The sequence below is a fragment of the Alosa sapidissima genome, chromosome 8 (assembly GCF_018492685.1).
Source record: "Alosa sapidissima isolate fAloSap1 chromosome 8, fAloSap1.pri, whole genome shotgun sequence".
In the NCBI taxonomy this organism is placed as follows: domain Eukaryota; kingdom Metazoa; phylum Chordata; class Actinopteri; order Clupeiformes; family Clupeidae; genus Alosa; species Alosa sapidissima.
Genome location: NC_055964.1, coordinates 4,967,581 through 4,993,777, shown reverse-complemented (window position 1 = coordinate 4,993,777; position 26,197 = coordinate 4,967,581). Strand labels below are relative to the sequence as shown.

General features: G+C 42.4%; 1 protein-coding gene and 1 long non-coding RNA gene across 2 annotated transcripts; one reads left to right on the top strand and one right to left on the bottom strand.

The window, feature by feature from the left end:
- Window positions 1-623: 623 nt before the first annotated feature.
- Window positions 624-20,345, bottom strand: castor1 (cytosolic arginine sensor for mTORC1 subunit 1). Its single transcript, XM_042101873.1, has 9 exons — window positions 20,031-20,345; window positions 16,745-16,815; window positions 14,975-15,168; window positions 9,794-9,929; window positions 9,268-9,391; window positions 8,155-8,265; window positions 6,501-6,583; window positions 4,962-5,056; window positions 624-2,216 (listed from the first exon to the last, which is right to left on the bottom strand). Exons 1-9 carry the CDS (start codon window positions 20,141-20,143, stop codon window positions 2,148-2,150), a joined length of 996 nt encoding a protein of 331 aa, XP_041957807.1. The 5' UTR covers window positions 20,144-20,345; the 3' UTR covers window positions 624-2,147.
- Window positions 18,107-25,988, top strand: LOC121715863. Its single transcript, XR_006033696.1, has 3 exons — window positions 18,107-18,118; window positions 18,178-18,180; window positions 25,846-25,988. It is a non-coding gene; the product is annotated as an uncharacterized LOC121715863 (long non-coding RNA).
- The last annotated feature ends 209 nt before the right edge of the window (window positions 25,989-26,197 follow it).

Here is a 26,197-nt window from a genome sequence, read left to right as displayed (position 1 = left end):
CCTCAACATGTCTTTTGCAATCATTTAACCCGCCATGGGCAATGCAGTGTTACAAACAGTGCAGCGTGCAAGACTATTTTTTACTCTTATGAGACAAGGTGCAGTCTGATGTGAAATGGGTCTTAAATGTTCCTTTTTGGGGGGCACTGGCTCTTGTTCCTAGATACACTGAAATTATTCATTTAGTTCGGGATAAACGAGATAAAATCCCACCTACACTGAAAACTGATTGGTCAAGATGTGTCTTAGATGCGTTGCAAGCACATACGCACCACCCCTCTCTCTATCCCTCTCCATCATCTGTGCGCTACACTCAGATGTACACGCCATTTGAAGTTTCGGTCTTGCGTGTTCTAGATTCCAGGAGATTTTATCTAATTTGCGGGCGCCAGGGAGGCGCTATCAATATGCGGGAGACTCCCGGAACTTCTGGGAGACTTGGAATGTCTGAGAATCTGACACACAAAAAGCCATTGAACATTAACATAACCAGTCAGTCTGAGTGCATTGTTGGTTTCCGAAATTGGACAGATCACGGAGCCGCCTGCGGTTAGGCCTATATTTAAATGCTTACTGTTTTATCATCACAACATACCTTAAAAAACAAGGGAGTAAATGGAACACTGTTTTCATAGTCTCTTTAATTCAACTTCATTTTTTGAAGTCTCATGTTTACAAACATTTTATGTACTCCTCTATTGCTACAAAATAAGTGTATCCTTTGATAAACAAGGTCTAAAGGGGGAAAAGTTTGTGCAAATGCAAAAGACTGCATAATACTAATAAAGACAAAACATAATACATACACATTAGTGTTGAGTGTTGACCTTAAGAAAGAAGGATGTGGTTATTCTATACCAATACTTATGCCCGTGTTAGGGCCAGCAACATAGCCGTATAAAAGTAAATCCCCTTGAAATAAGTTGAATCTTTATCTCAAAAACAAACAGATTTATGAATGGTTTCTCTTCTCTCAAGTGTATCGGGAGACAAAAATACAGCTGCTGCATGCTAAGTTCAAGCAAACCAACAATCAGATGTCCAGTCCATTTTGGCACAATTTTCCTCAGCATGGGAAGCACTGAACACTTCTGGACAGAGATACTAACTGCATGGGGCTTTTGAGAAACACCTGACAGCCCAAAAGCATCACAGTGCTGAGAGCAACATTAAGTGCTTCAGAGTATTAGTCCTCTCAAGCGGTGTGATGCTTTTGCACTCATTCAGACTGAAATGCATGTTTTGCTAAACATGGTCATACAGGAATTTGCATTAGTTTTCACATGTAGTGACACCAGAGGGTATGTTCCACTTGCTGAAAACGTATTGAAGTTGTAGCAATAAAGATGACTTCTCTTTCTGAGCTTTAGTGCTGGTGTGGTCGAAAACATACACAAAATAATGTTTGATGTGAAGGCCACATGTAATCTAATCACACAATATAACAAATTGTACATCATGTGATGTGTAGTGGTGTGACTACTGTCAAATGCATGACTGCCTAAGAGACCTCCTAGCCTAAAATATTGCAACTAGCTATAATACAAGGTGATCACTCTGGAAGAGGGGCATGATGAGGACTACTGGTACTCATGGTCACACAAGTCGATAACTCTCTTACAGTTTTTGTAGACTTTGTGTTTGATTTAAAACTTAAAACATCTCCATAGCAGTGTCTGGATTTTCACAACAGAGCTTTTTCCTCAGCAATTTTCCAAACAAATATTTTTTAGAGGAAAACAAGGTTCTCAATATCATTATGTGCTTCCAGCAAGAAATGCTTAGTGCTCACAAAAAATGACCAAAAAAAGAAAAAAGTAAACATTGATATGACATAACTACAGTATGTAAGTGACTGCTGAGACAAACAAGAAATATCTGATAGCAACCTAAATTCACATCACATTTTCACACCTTCTGAATCGCCGACAGTCAGCATCAGTTTTCCTGGAGACACAGACATCCTTATCAACCCCTATCTAAGAAGCACATCTGGTGGTCACTGCAACAGATCTGTGGTTAATACTGCTTGTGCTGCAGAGTTAGTCTAGGCACGAAAGGTTCACACACACACAGACACACACACACACACACACACCTCTGCCATTGCATCAAAAGAGCAGCGTAAGACTTGAGATTACAGCATGTCAGCAGGCTGGATCCTTCCTCTGCTTTAGGAGCATGTCTGTTACTGTGACAATGTCCTCCTCTGGGACCTGAGAAAATAGGATTTGAAAAGACACACACACACACACACACACACACAGACACACACACACAGACACAGAGGTTAGAAAATGGAGTCGGAAGAGTGAATACCCTCTTAAAAAAGTTAACAACACGTCTTTATGTCCAGATAGGGACAACACAGTTTGTGTTGTTTCTAACACATTGCTGTTGTTATACTGTGTACATTCTTAAAACGAATGTGTTGAAAATAACACAATTTGTGTGTTTTTTTTTTTTAACACATTCGTTTTAAGAGAGTAGAGATGGGAGGATAAATGTTGCCCTTTTTCAACAAGACACAGAGGGTGTCTCTCCAGAGGAGTATCTGTGGTGTGTGTAGTGTGTAGTGTGTGTGTGGATAGAGTGGGTGAATGTGGGTGATATGTGAGAGTTGACACAGTTGACACAAAAATGCTCATGTTGTACATCACCATATTTAACAGTGGAGGGTCGAAACACTCGCACGCACATGTGCACACACACACACACGCACAACAACAAATAGTGGACATAACTTATTCATCCTTCAGAGTGTATACAGCATAAGAGGTCACAATTCAGACTGGGAAAATACTGTATACGCAAGTACTTTTGTGAACCTGAAAATGGTGATGACTTTTAGGGGCATTGAATACTTGAGCACTAAATACAAGGGGCAATTTCTAAGTCACTGTAAGCTTCCATGAACAGATAGGATAAAGGTGGAGATACAAAATGAGTCCTCAGTGATTCATACTTAAATGGACATTCCAGAAGTAGGAGGAAGACAATAACAACTGCTGAATTATTCACATTGCCATTTCAAAATGGATAATATGACTGGACCAAGATAATAATTTATTTAAAAAAAAATGTTGTTCCCCAAACAAGCAGTGATTTAGCCTAGTTATCTATTTGGAAGTGGGAGTGTTGCCATTTGACACATTTGTCAGCCAATAAACAGTGTCAAGTGACACCTCATAACCAATCACACGTCAGCCTCTGACAGACCAACACTGGTGTCCCGTTCATTGCATTTTAGAGGTAAATGTTGAATGTAACACAACAGTGGATTTTCTGACGACGAACGCCTCTGTGCTGCCTACGACTATGAGGAATTTCAGTTACGAAACGGAGAACTATTTACAAAACATGACACAATAAGAGGGCGGTTAGCATGACTTCCTATTTGAGGGCCCACTTGCTTTCCAGGAATGTGATCTCACTGTATTGATAACAACACCTGTCTGGTCTGATATGAAACACACTTTTTTTAAATCACAGAATGAAGTTGTGAAAGGGCTATAACTGTGGTCACACACCTGACTGAATCACAGAAACCTGAGGGTGTTTTATTTCAAGGCAACACAAGATCCTTTAATACTGGCAGGTGATAGGGACTTTCCTGAAAGGACAATCAATTCATACGTTGAATAGAGCAGCATCATACATTCGACAACGATCTGTATTCATCACCGGCTATCATTTTTGAAACGTATCGATTCTGACGATCACGCACTACCAGACAAGGATGTGGTACCTGTGTCCATCAAAGCCTATCTGATAATGTATTAAACCTATTGACTCTGACTGGCCATAGTCTGTACAGTACATTTAAGTAGATAGTGGAGTCAACTGATTGCAAATCAGAGCTAAAAGTGGGTTATAAAAATAGTGTGGTCTGCCGCCATTTTAAGTGGCATTTGCAGGGAGCAACCACCACCACCCCACTCTTACAACCATCACACTGGATATCAACAGATATCTCACCCTGCCAGAATTACATTCCATTTCATTTAAATAAAAATGAAAGTGTATGACAGACACAACACATAACCATTCAAATAGTTGGTTCTTTCATTATCGTCAATGCACTTCAGATAAATCCCGTGAATAACGATTACTGGCTTCAAAACCCCAAAGATGGTTATGGTTATGGGATTTGGCAGATGCTTTTGTCCAAAGCGACATGCAGATAAAAACCATACAATTTTAATATTAACAGTGAACAATTTCAAATGTTGGTAACACTACATTAAGGAAAATAGCAATAATAAACATCAGTCAATTCAATTAATAGCCCAATTAATATAAACAAATACCTTTAATATACACACCATTACACATAAAAAACGCTTAATTAACTAAGTACATGTTGACCTAAGATGTAGCCTAAAATGGGGGACCTAAGATGTAACCTAAAATGGGATATGAGATGAAGCCATACTGTATTTAGTTAATAGATTTTATCCTCTATAACAGTGTTACTCATTGCACGGCTCGCAAGCCACATGCGGCTCGTCAAGCTATAATTGGTGGCTCGCTTGGTAGCTTTGGCGAGATTTCGATTTATATGTAGAAATGCACATTTGCAAAGGTGACTTAGTATGTTGTCGTAAAAGTGGCTCTCCTTTTGATTTTTCACTGCCAATGTGGCTCTTGTGAAAAAAAGATAACATATAACCTTGGTCTACACATGTTTCAGTGATAGTACCAGTATGAGTAAATTGGGAAGAAAACACAGCACAACAGCAGAGCATAGCACAGCCCACAGCTCCCTCTGTGGGTGAAACCTTTAAACCACATTTGGCTGCCACCTTCCAATTAGTGGCCTTTCAACACGAGACAAGGTGTCCTGTGGAGCAACACCTTGCTTTACACACACACACACACACACCACCCCCCCCCCCCCCCCCCCCCCCCCCCCCCACACACACACACACACACTGTTCTTGTGTGTGTGTTTTCCTCACCAGTGCGTGGTCGAAGCTGAAGGTGCTTATGTAGTAGGCAGAGATGTCACTGTCAGCCAGAGGCTGGGAGATCTGGGCCACAATCCCACATTCATCTGACAGCCAAGGGAGGAATAGCATCAGACATACAGGGAAGAGAACAATTCATTTTATTACTGGATCATTGTTTTTTAATCACGTTTTTTTCCTGCAGTAAAGCCATGTGGGTCTGCTAATATCTACAGTATGTCATACTGTATACTGTTATTTTAATACACTTCACATGAATAAATTAAATGTTTTAGGGGGGGTTTATCCCTGACCCACAGTGGGAACTGGGTGATACTACCAAACTAATGGCACATCAGATGCGCCATTACTGCCAAAGCATCTCAGTCTCACAACAGACTAAGCTGAATTATTATAAAGTTTAAGGTATGCTGAACTACTACAGGAGGTCCTATTCCACCTTTACAGGGCCTTGCAAGCATTCAACAACCCTGAGAGTCATCCCCATATCCCTATTGTCAAGTCTCCCCCTGAGTACTGCTCATCAGGGAAGTCTGAATACTTTTGCAAGGCACTGACTGGTTGTTCATCGGAACTGCAAGTTGGCATGTCCAGACCATGTCCAGGTTGTGTGTGCAGTGTGAGCAGCTGTTATCCCTGACTCAGCACACCAAAGATCAGCCGAGCATGCCAGCCTAAACTCACAACAGGGTCAGCCAGCAGACACCCTCCCGCACCCCACCCCACCCCGCCTACCTCCACCACCTCGTCATCATATTTGGGTGGCAGACGACAGAGGGTTTGCTGTGCTATGATCTAGGTGTGCTGTGAGAGAAGTTGTATGTGACCGTATATGAGCGTACAAAATCTGTCTGTGTAAAGCACACTAAATGATGATTATGTATGATAATGTGCTATAAAAAATAAATTTGACTTTGACAAGACTGATTTTATTGACAACTCTGGGTCTGAATTCTGTGGTCTGACCTCAAGTGGAGACCTCCAGTAACACGGATAGTGCCCTTGCAATAATGAAGCAAGGTTAAGTTCACAACACAGCAGGTTGTGTACATGTACGAGCGCCAATGCTTTTGTCAAAAAACAAGTATATGCCATGCCTTAGTGTGTGCTGCAAGGCAACACAACAAGGATTTTCTGTGTCACATTTGATTAGGCCGTTAATAATTAACCCACTGCCACAGTTCAGAAATGATTCTTTCATCACCATAGCTAATCTGTCACTTCCATATTAAAGAAAGCATTCAGCAGAGAGGGAGTGAAGGATGAAGAAAAATAGATTTGTCAGACAGATAGAGGAACAAAAGTATTGTAAGACTGCAGGTATTTTGGCGCTAGTTTCCTGTACATGGATTAACCTTGGAAGTAAAAGAGAACTTCAGTGGATACTAACATTGGGAAATTAGATTTAGTCTAGTACTAGGCTTAATCCATGTAGGTGAAACTGGCCATTGTTATAGTTTTTTGGGCAAGGATATATTTATAGGAGGTTTTGAGCACCAACACTGTTGGGCTTGGATCACGGGGACTCACCGAAGCCTAAGGGCTGGCCTCCAATTCGCACCATCCTCCACAGCTCTCCTGAAGAGCTTGTGAACAGGAGATCAGCCGGGAACCTGAAAAACCCACACAACCCAGAACCACATTTATTGATTTATTTGGCTGACACATTTGTCCATAGATTTTTTACATATATTAACTATTACAAGGACCAGTCTCCCTGGAGCAACTAGGGTAAAGTGCCTTGCTCAAGGGCACAATGGTGGAAGCCAGGAATCAAACTCACAACCTTTCCTGGCTACTGTATGCTAGCCCAGCTCCTTAACCACTACACTACCACATGAGAACCCATCACCAACACAAATCACACACACTCTAGGCCAAATAACATTGTGGGTGTGGTGGAGGAGCAGCGGTAGCATCGCTACCGTCGGCTCGGGTTTAAATCCCATTCCCACCACTGAGAATCCTTGGATACTTGGATTCTTTTTGACACTTAAAGTAGTGCAGTTGTAACCTGCCTTGTGTTGAACCTGCGCGGTTCAGCCCTGCATACGCCCAGACTCGAACCCGCGAATAGCAGCACCTCGGATTGGGAGTTGAGTATGCTGACAACCGAGCTTTCATGCCAGCACTGCTCTTGAGGCATCAGCGGGTGAGGTTTACTAACGTTCCACACACACAGCTATGCTAGCTGGCATCCGTTACACTCACCCCCCTAAACCTCACTCCCGATCCGGTCACAGCAGACCCGGCGCCAGACACAAATTCACGGACGGGCATTACACTTTTCCAGGGGGGGCACGGGAACTTAAATTGATCACGGTAGTTTAAGCTTACACTTGACAAAACATTCTAATATGAAAATGTAAATGCAATTGTTGTAAAATGGTGCAGCTCCTTTAAGAGAGCCCCGTGCGCAGGGATGGAGAGAGAGAAAGCGAGAGGGGATGTGTGTTAGAACTGAGATGCGTGTGGAAAAAGTACGTGCTGTTGAGACTGGAGCTAGTCATATTCAAAATAATGCAAAAATAAATCCGCAGATAAAACCAAAATCCTCGTTCATTTGCTAACCACTTTCAGATAGTGTTAGGGAGTTCACCGAAGTTACGGATAACTTCGGCCCTGGAGTGGTAAAGCTCCCTGTTCTCCGACTAGGTCAGAAGAAAAAAACAGTAAAGGTTAACGCTCTCAAACAAACCCAGAAACTACTAGGCCTACTTCTACTAACTATGATACGAGATATAGCCTACCTGCGAGCCTATAAGCTATATTTTGTCATCGGATGACAGGGGTTAGTGCAGAAATGAAGTAGACTGCGCCACGTAACCTCCTCTCCATTTAGGTGATGGGCTTACCTAATGTTCCTGATTGATTAGCTACGGAATAATACAGATTTTACAAGTTTTATTTGCTACTTGCTAGATTGACAAACGTATAATATAGGCCATAATTTAATAAGTGTTCAAAATCAATCTATGGGTTTGTGGTTGGTTGCCAAGCTCGTCCAGGGCGGGCACAGATGACTTCCAGGACGGGCCCGGCCCCCCAAAGCCCCCCCATGCCGCCGGGACTGGGTCACAGCACCAATGTTCCACACACACAGCTATGCTAGCTGGCATCCGTTACACAGTTACGATTTGTATGGGTGAATTGGGTAACCATTGAGTGCTCCCACTGTACTCACCGTCTTTGTGCCTCTGTGTCCATGACCAAGGAGATGTACCCGTCTATCAGGGAGAATGAGAAGAATTTGACACACTGGATGTCTTCACTTGGGTGAGGTTCTTCTTTCAGGCTGAACAAATAGATAGAGAAATGGACCTGAGCAGGATACGACAATAGTTCTGCGCTGCTAAATACAATATAAAGACAGAATTATTGGGACACTCAATTCAAGGGTTACATTCAGACTCATTGCCACAGGTGTATAAAATCAAGCATTTAGTCGTGCAGTCTGCATCGATAGCTCAGGTAATTCTAGCTGGGTGCACAAAACAAGGTCCATATAGACATGGTTGGGTGAGTTTGATATGTACGAATTTGACTGGCCTGCACAAAGTCTTGACCCCATCAACCCCATCAAACTGCTTTGGGAGGAATTAACAGATTGCCAGACAGACGTTCTCATCCAATAACAGTGCCTGACCTCACAAATACTCCAACATCTTGTTAGCCTGGGTTTTCCCATGCTGCCTTACGCGCACAATTTTATTATCGCTTCTAGGCAGCCTGGATTCCATGGACCCGATTTTCACCTCGGTGAAGGAACCAATCACAGAACAGAGGGGGGACAGCAAGACGATGACGACACACCGAAGCGGTTATGAGCTACGTACAGACACATTTGTAGCGCCCAATAAACGGCTCTGGGCATTCGTAAACCATGTCTCAAATACGAGAAAATAAATGTGTAGTTCCCAGACCCCATCTCAATGAGATGGCGTCAATGAGGTCTGGCGTTAGCCAGGCTAACATCTTGTGGAAATCCTTCCCAGAAGAGTGGCAGCTGTTATAGCTCTCCTATGCCTATAGATTTATAAAGGGGTGTCATAAACCTTCCTGCTGGTGTAATGGCCAGGTGTTCCAATACCTTGACCAGTGCAGTCGTCCAATGTAACAGAGTATATCCATTTTGGGGAAAAAAATAGATAGATTAACAGAATCACATTTCTTTCTTCTTGCCACCTTTCTATGGTGGCTCCAATAAAAATATGCCATCATCATTAGCAGTTGAGAGAAGATGAACGGTGATGACATGAGGAGTTGACGACAGTGTACTACGGCAAGCTCCCGGTACCTGTTGGAGTAGAAGAGCACATCGATGAGTGTGGTAGCGATGGCCGGCAGTGTGTCTGGGTCGAGACTCATCACACAGAACTGGTTCTCAGGGATCAGCACGGGATGCACAGTGGCCTTCACCACTGTGGTCAACAACATAAAGGAGCGGGAGGGGAGGGGGGTGAGGAAGAGGAAGACGATGAAGAGGAGAAGAGGGTAAGTTCCAAATCTATGATGAAAGTTACATTGATTTCCTCACAATTTATGCAACAGTTTCTTCTGAGTTCTTTAGAAGATTCCTTTTAAGAGGTGAACATGGGTAAAGCTTCTAAGTACAGCACAGAGCACATGTTTACATTCCACACAGCTCAATGTGCAATATCACATTACAGTGCTAAAAATAATTCCAAATAATACTATGTGAAGTTCTACCTCACTTGGGTCCTTTACATACAGAAAGATGTAAGTGTGTGTGTGTGTGTGCGCGCAACGCGCGCGCGTGTGTGTGTGTGTGTGTGCATGCATGCGTGTGCGTGTATACTGACCGTCTTTTCCATTCTTCTGCAGCCCATTCTGTGTGTCCTGTTGGTGGATAGGAACGGACTCTCCCCCCACCTCTCTGTAAATGTTAAACTCCTCCTGAAGAGTGTGGATCACTACTGACAGGTCCTTCTCTCGCACCTAAGAAGAACACACACATTTATTTTTTTAGAAACTACATTAGGGCCGCATCCCTGTATTAGTTGTCTCATCAAGTTGGCAAGATCCAAACAGATTGTCTGCTGCCATAGAAAAATGCCTCACAAGGCAGATAACACAGCCCATGGCACAACAGAAAATCAATACCAAACAAACTCTGGCAGGGCTTCGGGGATAAAGAAAAAAAGACATACAGGTATTCACTTTGCCTCGTATCATGGGTTTTCAACTTGACCTGGTCAACCTGAGTCTGGTCAATGAATAGAAGAATAGAAGCAGTACAACCAGGACCTATTGACTGGATGCAGATGTTATCTGCCTATACTATACCTATCTCTGTTAGGCAGCTAGCACCCATGGGTTTCAGCCTCCTTGCCAGCACGCCTGCCTCTTAACCAGGGATTAAAGTGAAAAAAAATCGTTTGACTGAACTTTTTTCAGGCCATAAGTCATACGTTGTTCATATCTACCTATAGAGATAGCACCCCTTTTGCGGTCGCGACCTACTGGTTTTTAATGTACAAAAAGATGCAAACAGCAAAGTAAAGGGAGTATTCGCCTTATTCACACGGCGGCCATTGTTTAAACCAAAACGAGGCTACAGGGTACACTTACTATATAATTAATGCCACCTACAGGTGAATGCATAGAACATAACAATCCTATGGTTTGTGTACCCTGTAGCCTCGTTTTAGCCGCCAATGGCCGCCATGTGAATAAGGCGAATTGAGAGTGTTCTTGATTGAGATTGAGTTTTCCAATATTTCAATACCATCCCTGACCATTGCTGATTAGCCACTGCTGTTCTTTTCTACTGCAGCAATATTGTAGAAAGGCTTTAACTTACACTCTTATTTAATTACTTCAGGCCAAAAGTGTTTAAAGGGGAGAATTTTTTTCTTGTTAATATGCAATTCAACACCAAGTAAAATCTTTAAAATCAAGTTGGCAAGACTTCACATTTCCTCATCAAAGTAACAATTCAGAACATTCTAGATATTGTTCATATTTCCATTTGTTGCCTCATCTGCATTTAATGAAAACATGGTAATTTTGAGTTTTACAGACAACTCAGTTTTCCAATGAGCAGCAATACTGTGTGTGCTCATGCAGGAGGTCTGCGCATCTGATAACGGCAATCTGGAGAGGGCGCTTTTGTCTTCAGCAACAGATTGTATAAGGTTGACAAGAGGTTGCGATATGGTGAGGGACAGGTCGTGGTGCGCTATGAAAGAACATGCGTAGCCTACTTTCTGAGTGCAAAAACGGTCAGCCATACATGTAGATAAACGTAGCCTACCTCTGTCGTGGTGGCTAGTTGCACCAGGTAGGGAAGATGTCCTGAAGTGCACGAACGTTAACCTTATGGCGGTCTTCTGATTGTTGGCGTGCTAAAACGTTTTCCTATTGCATCCATAAACAATTTTCTTGCAGCAAACCGCGCAAAAGCAAACCCCTGGCACTTTAATTTCTTTACACCATGGCTTGTTAGTTCTCCCCCGTTTCGAACAGCCGCCCATCTCCTTTTGACACCTGTGCCTTCCTTTAGCAACAACGCATCCATGACAGCTAGTGGCCTTGCCAAATAGACGCACACAAATCATGACGCTAATATGCGAGGTTCTGGTAGGCCTACTGGTTATGGTTTTGTGCTATAAATTAATAATAGCTAAGTTTTAAGTTGACTATTTTAATTGCATGGTTATTTTTTGTCAACATACACTCACAACTTATTGTTGTTAAAAGTGAGGCCTAAGCCAGGGATTCCCAAACTGTGGTACGCGTACCCCCGGTGGTACACGAGCTGCCACTAGGGGGTACGTGAGATGAAAAGGGCAATGGCGGAAAGGAGTTAAAAATGATTAATTAATTAATAATCTAATTAATTCATAAATAATACATAATTTCGAATCGGGTTATAATGATATGGAAACGTGAAATTAAAGGAAATCATTTGTAAACTATAATAGGCTGTTTTCACAGTTTTGTTGAAGTATAGGCTAGGTAAGACTGCGTAAACATGGAAAACTGGCTAAAAACAGGGACACTGTCCAAAAGGCCTAATTAAAGCAGTCGAAGAGGAGAAGCGAGAGAAACAGGGCAGGACACAGGTAACGATGGGATGGTATGGGGGGCAGACTACTGAAGGTGGAGATGGAGCACAGGGGATAAAAGAAAGAACGAGACAGAAAAGACTGTGCGAAGAAAACGAAAGTATGATGAGGCATATAGCCCTCGGCTTCACGTGGATTGGGAGACAGACTGCCCAAAGCCACAGTGCATGGTCTGCAGTGAGATGCTATCTAACCATTCTAATGTGGTTCTCCACACTGTTTTTTTTTTTAGCGTGAGAGCTCATAGACCAGTTGCACATTTTGATTTTGTTATCATGTAGGGCGGCTAATTAAACACGATGCCTGGAATGCGTCAATAGAATGTGTTACTTTTTTATGTGTTGGATGGTGGGGGTACGTGAGCCAAGTCAGGATGTAGAAGGTGGTCCAAGGGGAAAAAAGATTGGGAACCGCTGGCCTAAGCAAAATAGGCTACAAGGCTGTCTGTGCGTCACAAACACGACTGACCACCTTACTCAACAGTTCGCGATGATGACAATATTATTATTATAGTGGATGGAATCCACTATCTTGAAATCTCCTGGCTTCTTCTTCTTCTTCTTATAACCTTTTCTTTTTACCTTTTCAAGAATGAATGCGACTCTAACCGGTTAACGTACAGACATGTTGAAATAACCGTTGTCTGGAGTTGGACAAGAGAGTTATTTTTCAGATTTTCTTAAAAGTTTGTACTTTTTGAGAAATAGGGGATTAAAAATATTAAAAAGCTCATTTTTCCCCCATAGACTTGAATGGCTGTGATGTCATAATGGCCTAAAGAGCCAGCTGCGCTTGTTAAGCTCCCAGAGTAGTCCCTGGGCTAATCAGAACACTGGCACAGGTGTCACCTGTGAATCAAACTGTCTCAGCCTCTAATGCATACAATCTGGTGCTCCCTAAAACTACACATCCTGTTTAAAGGATGGTTCGGAGTAATTTCACCCTAGGGTCCTTTGCACCATGACCCCGAGCCAAACACCCTCCCAGAACCTTTGGTCGAACCCTGCTCGAGTAGCGCTGTCAGAAACTAATGACGTTCTGCAGTCGTAATGGAACCAACTTTTATCTCGTAAATTACCCCACTAATAATGCCCTGAATGGTACGAAACTTCTACAGTAGTACAACTATGACCTTTAGTCCAATAACGAGGCATTAGAAAGTTTGTAAGTGCACCAGGAGTTTTAAGGAGTTTATTTAAATAACACTTGCCTCTGCATCTGCTACTATACCGCTGCGTCGACGTTTCTTCCATGATTTGGGAAAAGCCTGTAAAAGTCCTGGCAGGAAGCGATTAGATCAACGTTTTTTGGTATATCCAGTTTTTAATATTTTTTTCCTAAGTGTTTACAACTTAGTGTTAACTAATAATTGTTGCAAACTGGACTACGAACAAAATATTAGTGCATTCCTGGATCTACATCCTTATGCATGCTTCCTGACAGGACTTTTACGGGCTTTTCCCAAATCACGGAAGAAACGTCGAACTCCTTAAAACTCCTGGTGCACTTACAAACGTTCTAATGCCTCGTTATTGGACTAACGGTCATAGTTGTACAACTGTAGAAGTTTCATACCATTCAGGGCATTATTAGTGGGGTAATTTACGAGATAAAAGTTGGTTCCATTACGACTGCAGAACGTCATTAGTTTCTGGCAGCGCTACTTGACCAGGGTTCGACCAAGGGAAAAAAAGGTTCTGGGAGGGTGTTTGGCTCGGGGTCATGGTGCAAAGGACCCTAGGGTGAAATTACTCCGAACCATCGCTTTAAGTGCTTTCCGTGTGTCAAAATAAAAGTCACAGCCATACCTCATGCTTTGCGCATTATATCTCCAGAACGGCTTGACGCATATGCTTCAAATTTGGTACAAGTGTTTGTATGGACTCAAGGATGAAGTGAGTTGATGTTGGAGGTCAAAGGTCAAGTCCATGAATACTCTGAGCACGATATCTCAAGAATGCCTTGACATACATGCCTGAAATTTGGTATGAGTGTTTGTATGGACTCAAAGATGAAGTGAATTGATGTTGGAGGTCATAGGTCAAATGTCAAGGTCAAAAACACCTTGAGTGTTATATCTCAAGAACGCCTTGACACATAAGGTCTTTTGGTACCAGGATTTGTATGAACTCAAAGATTAAGTAATTCTATGTTTTTTTTCAAGGAATCTCCCCACCAATATTAAGCCAGCAGCTTTCCATCCACTATTGTAATTCCTCTGGCATTACATTTCTAGTTATTTTATGTTAACACGCTCAGTCAAAACCTTCCGTCGCAAATTGTGAAAAACATTGTTGTACATGTCATAACAGACGGGATAATAAATTGCATAGGCTACGGTTTATATTGCGTAGGCTACGGTTTATATTGCGTCTTTACACATAATGTTAGTTGCATTGATTAAAAACTGTAACAATAATAGTACATTGGGTGGCATAGCAGGCTATCTGTTCAAGTCATAGGTGACACCCAAAATGAATGACCTCCCCTGACAAGAGTTCGCGATAGTAAGAAATCGTCTACATTGATGCACGGAAAGAACAAAGCCTACGCTTGTTCTCCGAATTCACACATAGAGCTCACAATATCAAATCCAAAAAAGTTAAACGGATTGGGCAACCTCATCAGCTGTCTCGATTGTGTCACTATACTAATCCAACTTTTAGACCGTCCTCCAGACGTGTTTTTTTTTTTTAAGCAAACGCCCCAGGCCAATGAGACAAGCGTGTAGCTAGGCTACAACATAAACAAAGCGAAACTCATGGCTGACGTATCTTCTTGAGCGGTCACTGATTGAGACACTCTCAAAACTTTAATCCTTGCTCTTAACCCTAGATGCTGCAAGTTCATAGGTTCAAGCCTGTGTAGAAGCAGGGCTGAAACTCAATGCAGGCTACATCTGCGGTCCCTTACCAGGATGAAGTCCGTCTGATATGTGGACAGCATGAAGACGGAGACGTTCTGCTCGGCCAATGGGGCAATGACCGACTTGGCAATCTTGGTGACGCCCACCGCCTGTGAGCTGCTGGAAGCGTTGCCATTTGAGACAACATTGAGGGTCAACCAGGTGGAGCCTTCCACCTGCAGGTGTTCTGATGGCTGCAGTTCTGCAGTGGCAGAGAACACACACACACACACACACACACACACTGATTTAGAGTAAAAACAAACACACACACATCCTTACCCCTGGTCAGACTAGTGACAGGAAACAGAGACAAAGTGACCAGCTGCAATTTGTTTTTAATGAGAGTTGGCTTTTCACAGTGACAAGAGACAAGTCGTCGTTAAATTGACAGAGCCAAAGTAGACGAGAGGTCTATTTTTTGCAAATCCTGAGTGATGTGACGCCAATCCGAAGGCAGCTTGATGTGCATTACTTGAAACTAAACTTGAAAAAATAAATCAAAGATCTCAGTCTTGTTTACGAGCTAGCAACACCCATTAATGACAAGTTGTCTCCCTTCTGTGTTACGTTAGTGACAGTACTTACTCTTCACACACGCATGTATTTACACACTGCGATTAAAAATATTAACAACGGCACTTAATTACAAGACCACACACACACCCTAGCAGGTATTTTAAGGCTAAAGGTCACCTTGAGTTTAAAAGGATCAGTTAACAAGGCATAGCAACACCCCTCTCCACCCCCTCTGCTGGACAATCCCACACAGGCCTCTCTGAGATCCCAGGGGGGGATCGACATACAGGTGGGCCTGCCGACCTCTGGCAGCTACCTGGGAAACAGGTGTGTGCCACCCGATAGGACACCGGGGAGCATTCCCCTGCTCAACAGGGTAAGCTGGGACACTGAAGCGGAAATGGTGAGAAATGGTGTGTGTGTGTGTGTGTGTGTGTAGGTAAATAATTTGCATTTGGCCCATTCTCCTGTCATTTTTTACAAGATCAGGTCTAACTAGAATTGGCACACTGAGTCAATGTGTAGTGAATGATTGTGTTTTTAGGACATGTAAATTGCAAAATGGTCTCCAATAAACACATTCATGGACAAGACAGTTTTAGCTGGAGTCAATGTCCAGTGTTGAGGGGTAAGTAGCAACAAAGAGGACACTTCCATTTGTACCCTGACAGTGTCAATATTGCTGCTGTCCAGGGGATTAGATGTGATGCTATGCCTCTATCTGCGTCATTGGAATTTATGGGGATAAAGTCAAGGAAAACTGAGCAGGATGTCACATGGTCCTTTGCTGTGGCGGTTGGGGGATCTTTTGACTCATCTCCCTACTGGGTTTTAGTTGGTTAGATGTGTTCAATCTCTCTATGGGTCTAGCTTTGCATTGCCATGACCTCGGCATTCTATTGAAGATATGTGCAACTTGCTGTTCCAATCACATTCAAGTTGGATGAAACACTCATTACCCATCTGAATGCAAAAGATCAGTTCCAGGCCACAATGAATGCTGTGAATGTGGGTTTGGCAGACAATTGCTTCAACAGTATTTATCTATCAAAGAGAACCTAGGATAGATGAATAATGATAAATATCTGTAGCTTATCAACTTTTTCTAGAGAGATAGGAGATGTTTAATGGAGATAAAATACTCTGTGTGCAATGGGGAGCTTTGAATTCTACAAGGAAGCAATTATCACAAAAAGTAACAAAAAAGGAGCAACAAAAAGAGACAAAAAATGAGCTGCTTTGTTATTTATTTATTTTACCTTTGAAGCCCTCCTCGTCAAGGACAACGGTGTAGTTCTCTGGAGTTTCGGTGAGACTCAGAAATTTACATCTAAGGGGAAAAAACAGAGAAGAGGTGGTTAAAAGCAGATTGGAGAAAGAGGTGCGGAAGGGAAAAAAGAGGGAGGAAGGGAGAGAGAAAGACATGCAGAGAGAGGGCGAGAGAGAAAAAGAGAGGAGACAGAGAGAGAGAGAGAGAGAGAGAGAGAGAGAGAGAGCAACAGTCTGGGCAAAGACTGAACAACAAAAACACTGACAGATTGCTTTTTAGGAGCGCATGGCGGTGAGAGACCAGACTACGCGACGGGAGGGACTCAGGAGGCAGCAGTGCTTCAGAAGCCCCGCTGCTACAGAACGCAACCCACTGGAAACAAGTCCAGCTCGGTCTGGTCTGAGCAGGGGGGGAAAGCACCACTTCAAACACTTCACGTAAATGACCGCCAAAAGGCCTAGTCCAAAGCGCGCTGGGCTATTGATGCAGATTCTTTTCATCAGTACAGCCCCAGCCTTTTTGGAGAGGACATTTGGGGGGTGGGGGGGCTGGTTGCATCATTTCAGGCCTTGACCCAAATACTTCACAAGCAGGAACAGGAAGCCTTGGCACCCTGGTACACTTGATTCAATGTATCCATTGTCACAGGGCCACACCGCTTCCCCGACTGTGGGAAACGATCGAGTGCACCGACGTGAAAAGAACAGCCTAGTCTGCAATTCTGCCTGGCCTGCCTACACCCTGACAGCTTGCTTTGGTGCATGTGCAAATAGGCCTACTCACTCTCGGTGAAACAGAGGCAACAGACACTAACTTCAACATGCACCCCCACAACAACTTAACACCAAATCTCTGCCTACAGCAGCTGACCTTTTCAAGGGTCTATACGTAAACTGATCCATATAGGGAATGTCCATCTACCAGATGCTTCTACCAGAAGTCTGTCTGTATGGCACAGCGGTTCTGTCCCATAACTAACCAAGATGTGCTTCATGCCTTCATGCCACCCCGTCTATCTCTCTGGGATGAGCAGAGGCTTGCCCTGCTCTCTCCATCTCTCTCTCTCTCTCTCTCTCTCCCTCTATCTGCGGATAACATCCTCCAGCCCAGCTGGATCCTGTTTTGGGAGCTACTCAGCAGAAAGTAGAGCTTGCGGCCAGGGCCTTGGCCATCAATCTGGAGTGGAGGGGAAAAAATAAGGAGCTCCACCCGCTCAGGGCCAGTTCAGCAACTCATTGTGTTCAGCCAACTCCCTCCGCACCAACTTCCTGTTAACCTTTCATCCTCCCTATACTAACCCCCCCGGGTACCAGCAAGACTCTCTACACCCAGTATAGCTAGAATAAAACAAGGCAAAACTCAAGTATTCTGCAGCTCCACAAGGGCTAACTGTACTTGCTGCTACTTGCTGCAATGGCAGAGAAAGTTGTGCAGAGATTAACGACTCCAGGTTCTGAGTGTAAAAGTCTATACCATGTGTTTGATCCATCCATATGTACTGTACATAGAGCCAACTGACATGACTGCACGTCACACACCTGGCTGCAGTCACACACCTGGCTGATACTGATTGCCAAGTTCAGATGGTCTCCACAAAACCCTGGAGCAGGGTTTTAAACATTTGAAACATGGCTGCATGCAGGTAAACAAGCCTTCGTCTTACTATATAGAACCTTTTTTTATAGTGTTTAGGGAAACAAAAAACACCCCTTGAGCCAAACAACACTCATTAAAGGTCGCTCATTAGAAGACAGGTGGGACAGACACAGCACAGGCTGGCAGTGGTGCATAAGAATGTAGTTATGGGCAAAGCACTCCTTTTTCCCCTCCCTGCCTTTAAAACAACCCTCCAGACAAAAACATCCTGTTTGCATGGTGGGTCTTCAACTATAACACTGACTAGATGTGCACTTGCCTGAAATGAATGCATGCTTGCAAACACATGCTGACCGTCATGGGGCACTGCAACATATGACAGGACAATATCCATGCCGTGTCAACTGCTAATTACTGACCAACCCAACAGTTCAATTTGATGCTATTTTCATCTAAGAAAAGTACGTCTAAAAAACATCAAACATGGGGTGTTTTCCTTCAATGTGAAGTATCTGTGGAAGATCTGGCTTATTGCACACACACAGGCTAGGCAAACTGCATTCTTTGAGGGTGACCGCGCATTGTATAGGCAGGCACGGGCAACTTGGGGTTGACATAGATCAAACTTTTGACAACTGACACTCCATTTTACAATGGCTCTGTCAAATCCTCTGTGTGTTTAGGTTTAAACAGCTTTCTGAGGTGCAACAGGTGAGGACAAGTCCTAACTGACGGATATTAAGTTAGGCAACGCTTTTATTATTTAGGTGTCTCAACACGCAACTTTACCTGCAGGTTGCTGTTGACGGTCACTGAAAATGTCTAACTGGACCATAAATGTGATAGCCTAACTCTATTTTCAGAGAAATCGACCCTTCATTTAGTTGGTAAGTTCGTTAATGTTAATAAACCTCTCTGAACCCACACTTCACTTAAGTCATAACCTGCATAGGCGCTGATCTCTTAAGTTTACTGATGGTAGCCTACAGTACTCATGGCCTTAACATCGCCAGGTTGACATGTTCTGAGAGTGCAAGCATCCATCACATTTTATTCTGGTTTCTGCTGCTACATCCAGATACACGCATATATCATTAAAATATTGCACAATGAAATATGGACCAAGTACCATCAAGAGAGATAGGATAGGCCTAACCGATTGAAGAGCTCATCTGGAGGGGCAAAACTGATAATTTATCTTCGAAAATCTAACTCTTATCTCTTGGGATAAATCTCTAACTTTCATACCAGGATTTGAAAGTGTGGTTGTGATGGTGGTAGCAGACGTGACAAATACAACAATAACAAAACGGTCGTTTCGTAAAGGGGTCAAGAAGTAGCTTGGGCTACCTGACAGCATATCTCACTCCATTCACTGGTAGTCACGTTTCGTGGGCGTGCAAGCTGACGCTTCTTGAGTGAGCCTGGCATAGCATGCCAAACCGTTTTAACCAGCGTTTGGCCTTAGCCTATATTGTATTGATCCTGGTCCGCGAAGTAACACACTAGCAATAATCACAATCGTTAATGAATGAAGTGTGAGCCTAACATATCAACACCATATTCTACATATCGGACCCGAAAGAAATAAGTTAATGGTCAGTAGTAGCAGATTTATGGGGCATGGTCTATACTGGTGCAACATGGCAAAGTAAAGCTATTCAAGCTGATCAGCTTACCTGCTCCTGTTTCTCAAGAAAATTAATTTTATTAGAGGGTGAGTGAAATGAACAAGTCCTGTTTTGCTAATACTAGTCACCCTCAATCGATGGTCGAGGATGTGCAAGTCCATCTCAGTTCTTCTGAAAACCGTTCTTGAAGGGACGACAAGCAGATGTGGTTGCCACACGATTCACAAAACACATAAATTCAAGTCGTGTGTTCTCTACGGTAGCATTCCTGAAGAAAATCGCCTCGCCTGTCCACTGCGCTCGCAAATGTAACACACTGGTGGCTTGCTTGCATCAGTTTAGGCTTGGAGGCGGGAGCAAGCGAGGAAATGTTCGATGTAATTTGACTCTTAGGCTACAGTATTCAAATAAATTGCAGCACGCCCCCAGTTCCTTAAAGGCACAGACTATACTGTCAGACGGAAATTACATTATTATTTGTGTCAGATAAGATTAACAATCACGCTTTAGGCTATGTTCTCCGCCCGAAACGTAGTTCTAGAGCAATATGATATTGACCCTAATGGTCTCTCTTTATGGTCCTGCGAGATCAGGTGTTGGTGTGCTCTATGAAGTGCTATAAATCAGGATCCTTTCTTTTTAAACATGTAAATGTCCAGTCTCTTTAAACATGTAAATGTCCAGTTATGTCTCTGTCTCTTTAAAGATGAGTGTTGTTTGTTAGCATCCCATGCCTATTTATACCTTAAAAGTCATTTCCGGTGGTGGGGTGTGGTGTGTGGTGTGTAGGAGCCTATCCTCAAGAAAAGCAGTCTTTATATTGACAAAGACCTAGTGAAACTTGAGGTGTGGTAGTCTACTGTGCTTGTCCAGGCACAATGCTGCTCCATTGGGTACGGCTGAAGAGAACTGTTTAAAAACACCAGTGAGATAGGCTTACTAGATAAAAGCCAGCACAGCTGTCGCAGGCAAAAGCTACATTTGTTCACTAATGAATTTTGGATATATCATTATTGCTCTTTGGGCTAGTGATGGGGACGAGACCGTCTATGTCCGAGACAAGACCGAGTCTTTGAAGGGTCGAGACCAAGTCCGTTGGTTTTCAAATACAGTCGAGTCCGAGTCAAGACCGAGTCTTTGAGGAAGCAAGTCCAAGTCGAGACCGAGTCCTTTAGGAGTCGAGACCGAGTCGAGACCAAGACCATAAAAACATGTCAGTTTTCATATTCATGATTTAATATCATCCCAATTAATAATCAACAGTTAGGCCCAGGCTTGGAATTTCACCATTTTAGGGGCAAGGCCACTTCAGTTGGGCATATTTGGTGGGGGGCACAAAGGCCACATGTCAGGGCACCAAGGCCAAAGTTAACTATACAGTAGTAGGCTATAAAAATAATCAAAGTTGTATTTAGCCTATTCACAGCAGTAGACCTGCATCACTGTATGAAACATTACAAAAACATGAAACATGACATATTACATAGAACTGTAAATCATCTGATCATCTAATATTTAGATGTCTAGGCTATATTTAATATTTATATTTATTTTATATTTGGCCTGTTATGGAATCATGTATTGAACAATTTAAGCACAGCTCAGCTTTAAGAAACTCAAATAGCCTAGATGCATGCTTAGCATTTTTTTATCATTCCTTTCACAAACTCTTACTCAGCTGTATATCCTCTGATTTTAATATTTACCTATATCTAGGCAATATTTGTAACATTTATTTTGTATTTGGCCTGTTATGATATCATGAAGAACGATTTAAACACATTTTGAAACCTAAAGACCAAAGTTGGAGACATGAATGTAGGCCTAGACCTTGCTGCAGATTACATTTTTAATTTAACCAGAATACTCTGGAACGGTTTACTGTACAGGGGACTGCTTTACAACTTTTGTGTTCAGTAAGGTCTGCTGTTTATTCTGATATATGGTTTGTCATGTGTTGAACGAAGGGTTCGTGAAGTATTCCACCTAGATGAATGGGTAGGGAGATGGGTGTAGCACCTTATGTAGACGTTATGATTAAATTTAATTATATTATTTACTTTTCTCGCGAACGTTCACCACAGCAATTAGTGGCTAACATAAAAGCTGAGAAAAAGCTCTTTCATGTGATGTGATACATGTGTCTGTGTGATGAGTAGGCTTAGGAATTGCGAGGATTTTAACTGAGAAGAATGGGTGAATTTTGACGCACTTTCTGTCTTGCCATGCGCTGTCATTTTCTCCACTGTGTAAGACTGAATTAGTTTGCGCTGTATGCTAAGATTATTTTGACAGGCTATAGGCTAAATAAAAATCGCTATTAAACAGATGCAAAGCAGAATATTGAAAGAAGGGGGCACCAAGGCCAACGCAAGGGGCAAAGATTTTTTTTTTTTATATGAAGATAAAAAAATGTGTTGGTCTCGAGGACTCGGTCTGAAGTTAGAGTCCTCCTCCCACTGTGGTCCGAGACCGAGTCAAGACCGAGTCTTTGAAGGAACAAGTCCGAATCGAGTCCGAGAAAGCAGAAATCGGTCTCGAGACCCGACTACATCACTGCTTTGGGCAAAATAGAATGTGAATCATCATAATTTATTTGAAGATGGAAAAACCAGTATAAGTTTTCTACAAAAATCAAAAACAAAAACAAAACACCTGCTTAATTGCTACCAGAGCCATATAAAGGTAGAGTTGCGACAATGGGTGTTCAAAATTCGTTAAGGTCACGTGGTTCATGTAAACTTTAAAAAGTTCCCGGAAGTGATTGACAATGGATTAAAATGCATTAAATAAGCTACTGTTCAATGAGAGACAGCCACAATTTTGGACAGACAATACATGCATTGATATACAATATTAAACTGTGTTATCCTACCATTACAACAATATTAAATTAAATTCCAGACCGTAACCTGCTAAATATCGGAAGGTGACCTTTTTTTCTCCCTTTTACGTATGTGTCACTTAACTCATTGAGTGCCAAAATGCGTTGAGTGCCAAAAACGTAATATTACGTTTTTAGCTTTTTTTTTTTTAGAAAGAGCTTGAGATTCAGAGAACCTGCATGGTCATCCTGTCAGAAAATAGCAATTTGATCAGTGATCATGCATCATATCGCAAGCTTGGTTTGAAACTGGTTTCTGGGGATGGGGTTTACACGATCCTTCGCTGGGTAGTGCCTGCTGTGTTAATATGACCGTGCTGATGCTAACAGCTCCCTCAAATCTATATAGGTTCTCATGCATATTAGGCTAGCTTTTGCCAATGAAAATGAATGCAACATTAAAAAAAAACAGTTGGCTACTGCTCCTAACTGAAGAAACGTTTATGTTACTGTAAGGAAATTATTATTATCATTATAACCATTTGTGTAAGCAGAAATATTGTTGTGCTGAGTTCTAAGAACAGAGTTCAAGTTAAATGTTGTTGTGCTGAGTTCTAAGAACAGAGAGTACAAGTTTGCACCCAGACAGACAGGAACTGCACCCTGTCTGTGTGTGTGTGGGTGAGATAAGAGTATGTCGCAATGAAGTGCATCTGTACAATAAAAGACAGCTTTTGGGCTGCAGAGCGCCAAGAGCTCTAGCGCCACCAACAGGCCAAAGTTGGACCTGTGTTCACGCATGTAAGTTTTGACCCGTTGACCCGATTGTCAAAATTGTGGTATCATTGGAATCCTTGGACCAAGCCGAGTTCAACGCACCCTGTGACGTCAATTTCCGCCATGATGGATTTTCCGCCATTTTGGATTTTTTCAAAAACCTTTAAAAAGTTTCACGCCTCACATAGTTTGTCCGATTTTCACAAAGTACATATGATACACATATGTACATATGAGTACATATGATCTTCAGACCAAGCCGCACAAAAGTTATCGATTTTCGTCTTCGGAACTAAAACCGTTCTCCCATAACAGCCAATCGAAATTTGTGGCGAAGCCGCCAAACAGGAAGTGAGCTCATATCTCAGCAACCCTTTCATGTATCGTAACCAATCTTAGTAGATATAGTACTTTCCCCATCCGGAGGACGCTCAAACAAATTGGTGACATTTGACCCCTAGGGGGCGCTGGAATTAGCAAAAATGCATTTTGGCCTGTAGCTGTTGATTTGGTTGGAATTAAAACTTACTAGTGGTGTCTGGTAATACTGTCGGAGGTCCTTAGGCCAACACAGGCAAACTTTTGACATCAACATAATTGATTCAACCGCCATATTGGATTTAATCAAAAATACTAAAAAGTTTTTGCAAGTCTCAAATTACATCTGATTTTCACCAAAATTGGCACAGACCATCTTCAGACCATGCCTTATCAATGCTTAATTTTCTGGAATGATTGAGAAAAGCATTCACCAGTAACAGCCAATTGAAATTGGTGGCAAAGCCACTAAACAGGAAATTACCTTGTAACTCAGCCAATCTTGGGTTGTTTGACATGGAACTTGCTCTGACTTCTTAATGCTATATGTCTGTTGCAACAGCATTGAGTTGCATGGCAAATCTGGCCTGCTGAAATGACTGCTTGGCCCCCTAATTGCTGCTTGCAGCTATATTTTCACTTCTTATTCTTCACTTTCTCTACCTATCTCTCTATTTCTCCCAATTTCAATAACTTTTAACTATTCTTACTTTTTTTTACTATTTACACTACTTTAGCATACCAACCACTATAATTACCCTAGCAACAGCCTAGCAACTACCTTAAGTACCCTAGCAACAACCTAGCAACCACCTTAAGTACCCTAGCAACAACCTAGCAATCACTTTTTATAGCATAGTAACTACCATAATTACCCTAGCAACAACCTAGCAGCCACTTTTATAGCATAGCAACCACTTTAATTACCCTAGCAACAGCCTAGCAACCACCTTAAGTACCCTAGCAACAACCTAGCAACCCCTTTTATAGCTAAGCAACCACTATAATTACCCTAGCAACCACCTTAAGTACCCTAGCAACAACCTAGCAACCACCTTAAGTACCCTAGCAACAACCTAGCAACCACTTTTTATAGTGTAGTAACCACTATAATTACCCTAGCAACAACCTAGCAGCCACTTTTATAGCATAGCAACCACTTTAATTACCCTAGCAACAGCCTAGCAACCACCTTAAGTACCCTAGCAACAACCTAGCAACCACCTAGCAACCACTTTTACAGCATAGCAAACCACTATAATTACCCAAGCAACCAACCCAGCAACAACTTTGCATGCACTGTATTTCCTTCAGGAAATGCTTTTCTAGTTACTGTTGCTATGCCTGACAAGCTTTAGCACCCTGCACGTCTATTACATAGGGGGAGAACCGGGACTTTTCAATGAAATGTAATTTACAAAGACATCGTACCACACTGGAAGCTAATATTTTGTCACTAGCAACCTACATCTGTCCTCTGTCAAATACAGTTGGAATTTCATCTCTGAACAAAACCGTTCATGAGTTATTTAAGCAGAAGTCGAATGTGCGTTTTGTTTCATTCGACTCTCCTGGCCAGAATGAATGGAACAGGCATGGGGGACGAAAGAAACATACCATTTAAGCTATGTACTTCCCACAACTTCAATATTTGACAACATATCATGAATGGTACTTCAAATAGGTGTTATAGATAGTTTAATAGATTGCTGATGAGCTATGCATCTTGGTGAACGTCTGTTAACAACTTCTTGCCGTTATCGTGAAGCGTGTATCTCGCGGTTATGGAGATATCATGCAATATGCCATTTTTATAGTTAGAACAATATGTGTTCCCAATTATATCATGTTTCTATAGTGTAACATGTTATTTTACTGTGTCTTTACGTGGGTTAGGGCACCACACATCCAAATAAGTGCCCTTCATGACCCACAGGCCTTCAGGCTTGTCAGACCTCCCGTGCCTAGTGACGGGTTGCTAAGCCACGATTGGCCTGTGGCGGTTTTCGGGTGTGGCTTAACGAAGGGTGAATTCTTCCTTACATTAGCAGGCTCTCCTCTTGGTACCAGAGTTTGTGGGCAAAGCCACACTAAGCTACGTGTTGTGGTTCTTGTATCTGTTGGGGTTAAATTCCCTGACAGTTACCAACAATGTTAACAACAAACTTCACTGCTGCAAACAAAGTTGGCTATATGCTTCGCCATATAACGAACCAGCTAGCCTTGTGATAACAAAATCTTTACCTTTTGTTTAGTCCACTGAAAGTTATCCACATATCAAACGATTAAATACACA

Coding starts and splice junctions, on each gene's coding strand:
- castor1 (XM_042101873.1), bottom strand. CDS start 20,143: ATGGACTTGCACATCCTCGACCATCGATTGAGGGTGACTAGTATTAGC. Junction 16,816..20,030: donor TTCTTGAGAAACAGGAGCAG/GTAAGCTGATCA, acceptor TTTTCCCCTTAG/ATGTAAATTTCTGAGTCTCA. Junction 9,930..14,974: donor ATCAGACGGACTTCATCCTG/GTAAGGGACCGC, acceptor TGTTCTTCTTAG/GTGCGAGAGAAGGACCTGTC.